We start from the raw sequence: 9576 nt of genomic DNA, 5'->3' as shown, positions 1-9576 counted from the left end.
AAAACGTTTTACAAAAAAGTTCATAAAACACGTCCTATTGATATTTGGAATATTTTAAAATTATTAAGATTATCTTGCGATTAACATTACGTCTATCAACAGGAATAGTTTTACTGTGGTTAAATATATTGAGCTTGGTTAGATTATTATTATCAGTGATTATTATTATTGAAAAAAGTACTTAAATTTAGTTTTATATTGAGAAAAATTCCGTTTGATTTTCTTAGCTTTTAACTTTTGTTAATATTGAAAATAAACTTTTATAGCGTAAATTTTGTATGAAAATTCGGTATCAAACACAACCGTTGATTAAAATTTAAAACTGAATTTGCTAAACATTTCATTGTATTTTCATTAATGTAAATTAATTCTTTATAGCATGGATTTTTTTTTACAATAGAAATAAGAATTGAAACATGCTTAATTGTAAAGGCACCACCGCTAAGCTAATATTTCATGGGCATCCTGACATTGAACTAAAAAACTATGAATTATTTGTATCATAATAAAAACGTCAATTATAATCGAGATTTTGAAGGTAAATAAAAATTGTGTGCAAGAGTAAATAAGTAAATAAAACATAAATAATAAATAAGATAATGTTTAAATAAACAAAAATAAAATTCGATGAGTTGAAAAAATTAACACTCAGTGCCTAGAGCTCGAATGGCCGAATTGGATAAGGCGCTTGGCATGACTCCAATAAGTCCGGATTCGACTCCTGGTCCGAGTGTATTTTTTCCAATCCTCTTTAATTAAAAAATTTAATTCGTTATATACGTTTTCATGTATTCGGCGTTTACTAGGTGAATGATACAAAATGATCAAGCAATACTGTCCATCTAACGCCAAATATTCTGATAAAAAATATAAAATACTCGAAACGTGATAATTTGATAAAAGAAACATGATATGTTAGTATAATGTAATAATAAATAAATTAACGAACTAATATTGGAGATCAATATATCTGCAAATAAAGGCATATATCCGATTACAACCCTTCTGCTTTGGTCATTTACGAAGAAAAGAATTGAAATTTTAAGTATGAAGGTACATTGTCAATTCGATTTTATCTATCTTTATTATTACAAAAAATGCCCATGAAAATTTTATCATTCTAACCATAAAATAATTTTATATCACATTTTAATTAAAGCCCCTCATATTCGAAGAAGAAATAAAATTAATTTCCGCTCTTTAATCAATTTTGTTTTTTCTACAATTGAAAAGGACTTTCTTCATCGTCATTGGTTACCTTTGCTACATATTTTAAAAATAATTCCATTGAATGTATGGTCGCGTACGTAGCGTTTCGTTCCATTGAATCCCATAACGTTGCCATCAAAATGTTAAAGAATAATGTAAATGATAAAAATAATTCAATAAACACTATCAATACTTTAAATTGATATGGTACATTAATATTAGCTATTGTTAATAATAATATTACGCATATTAATGCAAATATGTAAAAGAATATTTTTCTACGATGTAAATTTTGTAATGATTGTTTACATACTTCAAGACCTTCTTTTAATGTCATCATTAATGGCGAATTCGAATCTGTTTCATCGGTATCACCTGTAAACCAATTACTTTTATACTTTTTATTAATTAATAACAACATTTTGTTCTTTTACTCGTTCCTCGAGTTTCTAAGAATAGGTTGCGCAGAATATGAAAATAAACGTTAACCGAGAACTAAATTCCCCAAAAATCCTTAAAAAATGCCAAATATTTATCTATGCAGGTACTTTTTGCTTTTTTTTATTAGAAATAAATTATTATAATTATTTCTAAAAATTAGCTAGCTATCAACGATTTAACAATATGTGAAGAAAAGCTGGGAAACTACCTGAATAAAATGTACTAGTTGCTTTTAGACTCAAGTAAGACACTAGTTCAGTATAACTGTCTAGAACTAATCTTGAATTCATTGTTAGTATCCTTTTTTGAAGAAATTTTTTATTTATTCGAGAAACAATACTTCACCACTCTTAAAGTCTATAATCAGGGATTTAAAACGATTTTTGTACAATTGCGATATCTTAATAAATAACGAAGTTACGACGAAAGAGAACTTTTTATGGAACATCAAATTTTTATAAAATGTATTACATGGAAACTCGTAGAAGTAACGTAAAATAATGAAATGTGTGTAAATATCCACAATAAATTGTAAATGTTTTACCTGAAGGTGGTGATAATTTCAGTAAAATTTGTACGGCTTCATGATCGGAGTAACTGAATGAGCATGTTGGCACACGGTCAGGAAATGGTAGACAATATTTGATCAAATCACACTAAAAAAAAAAAAAAAGTTATTAAATTTTAAATATGTTTAAAATAAACATTTCTTTAGAATTTAATAATTTCGAATTTATACCGGGTTGGTCATTTTAATTTATAGTGGCTAATAGCTCGTTTTGTAGTTAACCAATAAAAAAATAAATCCAAAAAAAGTTGCAGAGTTTGATGGAAGACATCAGGTTGGATCTTGTTCTTCGGGTTTCTTTAATAGACAATTTAGATTCTAAACGGTAAGAGATATTTTTTCGAAAATCGTCAGCTTTCGGTGAAAATGCGACCCAAAAACATGTCATTATTGAATTTAATCGAAAGAAAACACGCCAACAACGGAAAATACCTTTAGACAAAAGTTGTCAAGGGCAATAGAGAACATTCGCCTGTGTCTATGACTTCGACCTACACTTGTCGATAAACTTTAAACGTATTTTCTCTCGATTAAATGCAATAATGACATATTTTTAAGTCGCATTTTCTCCGAAAGTTAAAGTTTTTCGAAAAAATATTTTAAACAAAAATTATTATATCTCTTACCGTTTAGAATCTAAATTGGCTATTAAAGCAACCTGACAACTATGTCCAATCTGATGTCAAAACATGATGCCTCCCATCAAACTCTGAAACTTTTGTGTAATTAATTTTTTTATTGTTTAACTACAAATTGAGCTACTAGCCATTTTAGAGAAAATGACTCACCTATAATGTTATTTTGAACTTCCCATTAGCAAATCATTCTTTTTCCACTTGTTACATTTGTAATATGGAAAACTGAAAACAGTTTGAAAATAGATTCATAGTTCGAAACATTTGTAACATTTTACAAATGTAACAAGTGAAAAAAGGCAATTAAAAGAACTCTTGAAATTAAAACACGTCGAAAATAAATTTTATATACAGTATGGATATTTATTAATGATTAAAATGAATGAAATCACAATACTTACTACAGTATGCCTTCCTGGTTTATACAATATGTAATCAATACGTTTGCCTTCAGGACGGCTGCGGCACAATTTTGCCGGTGTATAACTATTTCTGGCACATTCATTTGTACCATTTTCCTCAATATTACATACATTTTTTACAGTAAATGAATCTCTTAAATTACTACTTTCTAATAACAATCTAAAAAAATTTAATATGTTTAATTTAGCATCGAAAATTATAAGATATCATTTAAAGTTCGGCACAACGCTCTAATAGAAAATCGTTTATAGAAAGACTACAGTGCCAAGTCAATGGTAGCGATCTAAATATAAGCAACTGACAACGTCAACTTACTAAGTAACAACTGTTACTTAGCGTATACAACTGTATACATTGAAAAGCGACATTCTTTGATTTACTCCGTTTCAGAGTTCATGATGTAAACATGCGCCATTTTTGTTGATTTGCTTAGAGAAATCGATTTGAACTGTTGTGTGGACACGGTACGACCTTTAAGTATCGATTTCATAATATTTCTATTTGTAAAGAATATCCGGAACAACTTAATATCATAGTTCAATTTTTGTGTTGAAATTTCTTCTTATAATTAAAATTATAAATTTAACGTCAAGTGTGAAAGTAAGCAATAGAATCTTACCAAGAGTACTTTTTTGAAGCAAATAATTAATTCAATTTAAATTTTATATTCTAAAAATTTTGCTTCGATTGGCTTAGAAATTTGGAGAATTTAATTTCTAAGGCCTTTAATTTAAACATTTCTTCGTAAATAGAACGGTGTATATACTGGGTGTTCCAAACCACCCGTCCAGGCTGATTATTCTGAATAGTTTTCAAAAAAAATTGAAACGAAAAAACACGTATCAAATATTTTTTGAAACTCTATCTAACCATACCAAAAACACCCTCCACCCTCAACCCCTGTTAGGGGTAGGGGGTGTAACTTGAAAAAATCAAATGGAAACCCCTATTTTTTTCTGCAGATTTGGATTCTTCAGAAGAAAAGACAAACATTTTGTCTAAGAAATTTTTCCCGATTTTCGGTAGATCGCGCTACAATCGACAAAAATCGTTCTTTTAGATTTGGCATAAGAATTGCGCCGTTCAATGACAAAAATCAAAACGAAAAAGTAAAAAAAAAAATAAAAACACAAACACACAGAACCAAAACAAAAACAAAACAAAAGCAACACAAAAGTTAGAAATTCAACGAAAATAAAAGAGAAGCGAAAATGTCGAATTGCGGTAATTGAGGTAAACCACTAGACAATTGGGAGGATGCTAAATAAAGCTCTTAGAAAGAATTAGATATGAATCATTTTAGATTTAATTTTTTTTCAGACTTTCCAAAATAAAAAAAAACATTTTTACAAAAATAATTTTTCTAAATCATAATAAAATATGAAAAACAAAAACAGAATAGTCTTTTCTTCAAAAAAACAAAAACAAAATTGAAAATAACTATTCTCGACTCAAAAAACTTTTCTCGCCTTCACTTGAACTGCAATTCTAATGCCAAATCTAAAAGAACGATTTTTGTCGATTGTAGCGTGATCTACCGAAAATCGGGAAAAATTTCTTAGACAAAATGTTTGTCTTTTCTTCTGAAGAATCCAAATCTGCAGAAAAAAATAGGGGTTTCCATTTGATTTTTTCAAGTTACACCCCCTACCCCTAACAGGGGTTGAGGGTGGAAGGTGTTTTTGGTATGGTTAGATAGAGTTTCAAAAAATATTTGATACGTGTTTTTTCGTTTCAATTTTTTTTGAAAACTATTCAGAATAATCAGCCTGGACGGGTGGTTTGGAACACCCCGTATACCGGCGTATATATAATTTAGCAAGTACTGATTAAAATTTAATTTTTTAAATTACGTAATCGAAACACTAAGACCGTAGAGAGTCAAGGAACTTTATACTGAGATAAGTAGAGCGTTGAACAGATTTTTCAGAGATCCCTATATACAGATACATAAAGCAGATCACCCGACATAACACAAAATTACAAGTTCAAACTGTGAAGCACGTGCAAATTGTGACATTCATTCGATCCACCACAGTCATTCAATTTTTTTGAATAGAATCTTTTTAACATATTACCTGTATTCTAAATCATTCGGTTCTGTATTTAAATCACCAGCTAAAATAACAGCATTTGCACTACCAGACGTTAATCGTATAAATTGTGCTGTATCAAATGCTTGCATAACTCGATGTGCACGATATTCATCAAATATTCGATTATATTCAGCATGAAACTAAAATTTTTTAAAATAATTTACAAAAAAATTTTTGGTAGGAACACTCCAGCTTAATTTTATTAATTGCCCAAAGTTTACAGAGGACTAGGCTTCTGAAATTTTAAACTAAATCTTAAAATAATAAATTAATCCGATACGAAAAAAAAAAAACGTAAAATAGTTAAATACGAATAACGAAACGAAACTCATAGATCTTAATCCTAAATCTCCATATTAATTTCGATGATTACGGAACCCTCTCCACGCAAATTCGACTCATATTTGAGAGGTTTTATAATTTAAATCATGCAATAAACTATGTTATCCTAAAAAATTAAACTTGAAAGTGCTTTCAGCCAGAGCTAACAACGACTGGCTCTTGGATAATTAATTTTCATGAAAAATTGCGAGATACTAACATGCGCCGAGTAAACATTCACAATGTAACTTGATACTTGTATTCGACATAATGCTACACCTTTGCCACCAAACCAATCGCCATGTTGTAATTTATGAATATAACCATTAACGGGCCATTGATGGAAAAATGTTTCCTTTATAACATATTTTGATAATATGCATATACCAGATCCAACGACGCCACTATTAACAAATATTAAAATTAAAACTAATTTTTAAACTAGATTTCATTTATTTTTAGACAGAAATTTATTGTTCAATCCCAAAATTAATCATATATTCTTAATTTGGATATTTAGTTTAGATTTTAGGGTGATGAGATCACGAAATTAACCCATTTTGACGATTAATTGAAAGACTTACATTTCGATTGCAACGCAATCATCGTCAGTAAAAATACACAATTATCACAAAAACAAAAAAATTAATTTTTCAAGACTTTTAAGAAACTTTTTGAAATAGTTCACTAGAAATTATTTAGCGCGTTCGGTTATTTGTTGTGAACTGTTACAAAAAGTTTGTGGGTCTTAAAAAATTTATTAGCTACTGACGATGATTGTGCTGCAATCGAAATATAGATATTTGGCGAAATATTAGTCTGTTGTATGTTTTTTTGTATTAAATTTAAATAAAATTTTTACTTCGAATATCGTGGTATTTATCTCAATGACTATAACGCGGGACACCCTATATATAAAGTATTATTATAAACATATATAATTTTAAATTTATTAACAAATTTTATATTATATCATTAAAAAAAATTCTTATCAATGAATAATGAATAATGACCTGATTGAAACAATGTAACATAATATTAATCAATTGTACCTATTGTGCGAATTATTTTAATTTGTATTAATGATTTCTTTAAAATTTTATTTTTGTAAGAAATAAAAGCAAATCCTTGAATATTTATAAAATTAGTCATCTAATACAAATATGGAGCGTACAAAAAAGTAAGTACAAGACAAGACTAAATAATGAAAAACATAGTCATATCCAAAATATCTATTCAGTGGTTTTTTGTTTGCGTAATTGGAAATTTTGCATTGTTCTTAATAAATATTATACAAGGTGTTTTATAATTGACTGCATAACTCTTCACTTCCTAAATAAACTTAAGTTTTATAAAAACAAACGTCTTTAACAAATTTCGATCTGAGGCTTAATTTCCTATATAATTAACAAAATCAATTAATAAATTTATCCAATCACAGAGCACTTAGAAATAAAAGGAGGTATTTATCATTGCATTTAATTATCTAATTATCTATCACATTTTTTAAAATTTTTATTTAACCCCACCCAGTGCTCGATATTTTGATTATACAAAATTTTGTAAACATTAGTTAAAACATTTTAAAAATTGATAAAAAAAAAGGTCAAAATTTAAAAAAATTTCAACAACAGGGGTTTCTAGAATGTGAAAATGAGTAAATTTTCGTTCCCTCACTAATATTTTAAAAGCTATCAATTTTTTTAAATTGAGTGGAATGAATTGTATAGCAACGTTTTAAAAAAAATGAATCAACGAGTTTAAAAAAGTATATATGTGGTGGTGTCTTTTCTACACCAGCACGGCAATAGAATACTGGAAGTACTAGGTCACTTGATGACTGTTTCACGAATCGTTTCACTTGTTCATTATAAACCCTTACCCATAATATAGTGACAAATAAAAGAATAAATAAAGAAACTTTAAAAAAGTATTAAGAACTCTGAATAACTCTGAATTAGACTAGTCCGAAAACGTTGAGAAATTCAAAGTTCCTAAGACTTTTTCAGAATTTCTTATTCTTTCTTCAATTATTTTTTCCACCAGGATATTTTCTTCATTGTCTTTAAATTCTGTAATCTGTTTCATGGAACAAAAGTAAGTGGAAACTAAACAAGTGAAACTAACTTAATAGTTTAAACACCTTGAGTTAAAAATGAGTAGACTTTACTAAAGAAATGTTTCAAACAATTTTTTTGCCTTCAAACATTAATTCTATATCTTACAGTTTAAAATATTGATCGTTATGAAACTCATCGACTCATGATCTATTTTTCGTTCACAAATAGATCCATAATATATGTTGTATACAGATTCATGACCTCTTCTTTAATACGGAACTCGAAATCACTTTCCCTTAGGTATAATACAATTTAAAAAATTAAGCTATCTCTGTTTCGGTAAATTTTGGTCCTATCTTCAACATTTGTTAGCGTAACAATTATTAGCCTAGATTTAATATATCTCTCATAAGTATATTAAATATTTACAAACACCCAGGTGGAAAAATATTTGAAGAAAGAATAAGTCTTAAAAACTCTAAAAAAAAAAGTCTTAGAAACTCTGAAAAAATCTTAGGACAGTCCAAAAACTTTTAGAAATTCAGAGTTTCTAAGACTTTTTAGAGTTTCTAAGACTTGTTAAGACTTACTCTATCTTCAAATATTTTTTCCAACATTGAGGTAAAAAAAGACTATTGGTAAATAAATTACTCAAAATCGATTAATTAATTGACGGAAAACTGTTAATTTTTAAGGTCTGTACTTAGAGAGGCATCTATTCAAAATGGTGCGAACTTCAAAAATAAATCAGTTTTATATTTTCATTTGTCTTATTAATTCTATTCTTTGCATTTAGAATAAAACTAAGTCATGTTCAAGTAATCTCGAGGTGAAGAAATCGAGAATAAATATTAAAAATCTAGGTTAGTATCTTGATATCCAATTATGTTATAAACCGAATAAATTTTAATGAAATTAACATACTTAAATAAGTTTTACTCTAAGATCATAAACTAAATTGGCAGACCTAAATCTTATAAGTAAGCTAATAAAATAACTGCAAGTTTATTTCATAAACGGTTAACATACGTAATATTAAAAAAAATAAAAATAAAACCTGTGAAAATAATGACCATAAGGTAAAGCACTCTTTGCTAAAGTCGATATAATTTCATAATCGGCATTACTCCAAACTTCTTGTAAGCATACAACATCAAATTTTCCATTTGTTAATATCTCTCCAATTGCTTTCATGCGTGCTTTACGATTTTTTGAAACAATCGGTATGCCCCTTAAATTAAGATAATATTTTTAGGTACAATATTTATATTGATAAATAAAAATAGTCATTGTTATAAAACCTACCAACAATTCAATGTAAGTATACTTAAGTCAACAGACATTTTAGTAATTGAAAGTTGTCTTTGTTAGGCAAATCGAAACACTTTCTACAATCGCTGTTTGAATACAGTTTTCATTGTCGTAAAACGTGTGGGATATTGTTAGACACGTCAAGTACTGATTTCTGACTGCTGAATTGCTGATATCAACGGCATTGGAATATATTAGAAATCACATGAATAGATAAGCGCGCGCAGTATCATTTAAACTAATTAAATTGATCGAAAATGAAATTAATTACTTAAATTATTAATTAGTCATGAAAATTATTAACTTATTGAAATTCGAGAGTTTAAAAACATTTACAATTGACAATTTCAAATTTTCAAGGAATACAAATCGCCCACCCATGTTCTAATTTGAAATGTCATTTGATTTTGACATTTCATTTTATAAAATTTATATATTTTTTTGGATTGTTGAAAGAATAATAAGTTTCAAAAAGTAAACGAAGGGGATTTTGGGCACCCCGGATTTTAAAT

The 9576-nt window shown here is 27.9% G+C and overlaps 1 protein-coding gene across 1 annotated transcript; it reads right to left on the bottom strand.

Annotated features, from left to right (window-relative positions):
• Positions 1-755: 755 nt before the first annotated feature.
• LOC123292195 (putative neutral sphingomyelinase) lies at positions 756-9278 on the bottom strand. The gene is made up of 7 exons (XM_044872758.1): positions 9059-9278; positions 8811-8984; positions 5914-6097; positions 5355-5512; positions 3255-3435; positions 2195-2306; positions 756-1584 (listed from the first exon to the last, which is right to left on the bottom strand). The coding sequence occupies exons 1-7, from the start codon at positions 9094-9096 to the stop codon at positions 1220-1222; spliced, it is 1212 nt and encodes a 403-aa protein (XP_044728693.1). The 5' UTR covers positions 9097-9278; the 3' UTR covers positions 756-1219.
• Positions 9279-9576: the final 298 nt, after the last annotated feature.

Source organism: Chrysoperla carnea, chromosome 2, assembly GCF_905475395.1.
Source record: "Chrysoperla carnea chromosome 2, inChrCarn1.1, whole genome shotgun sequence".
NCBI classification, from domain to species: Eukaryota; Metazoa; Arthropoda; class Insecta; order Neuroptera; family Chrysopidae; genus Chrysoperla; species Chrysoperla carnea.
Note: the sequence above shows the minus strand (reverse complement) of the source record. Positions and strands in the feature narration are given on the sequence as shown.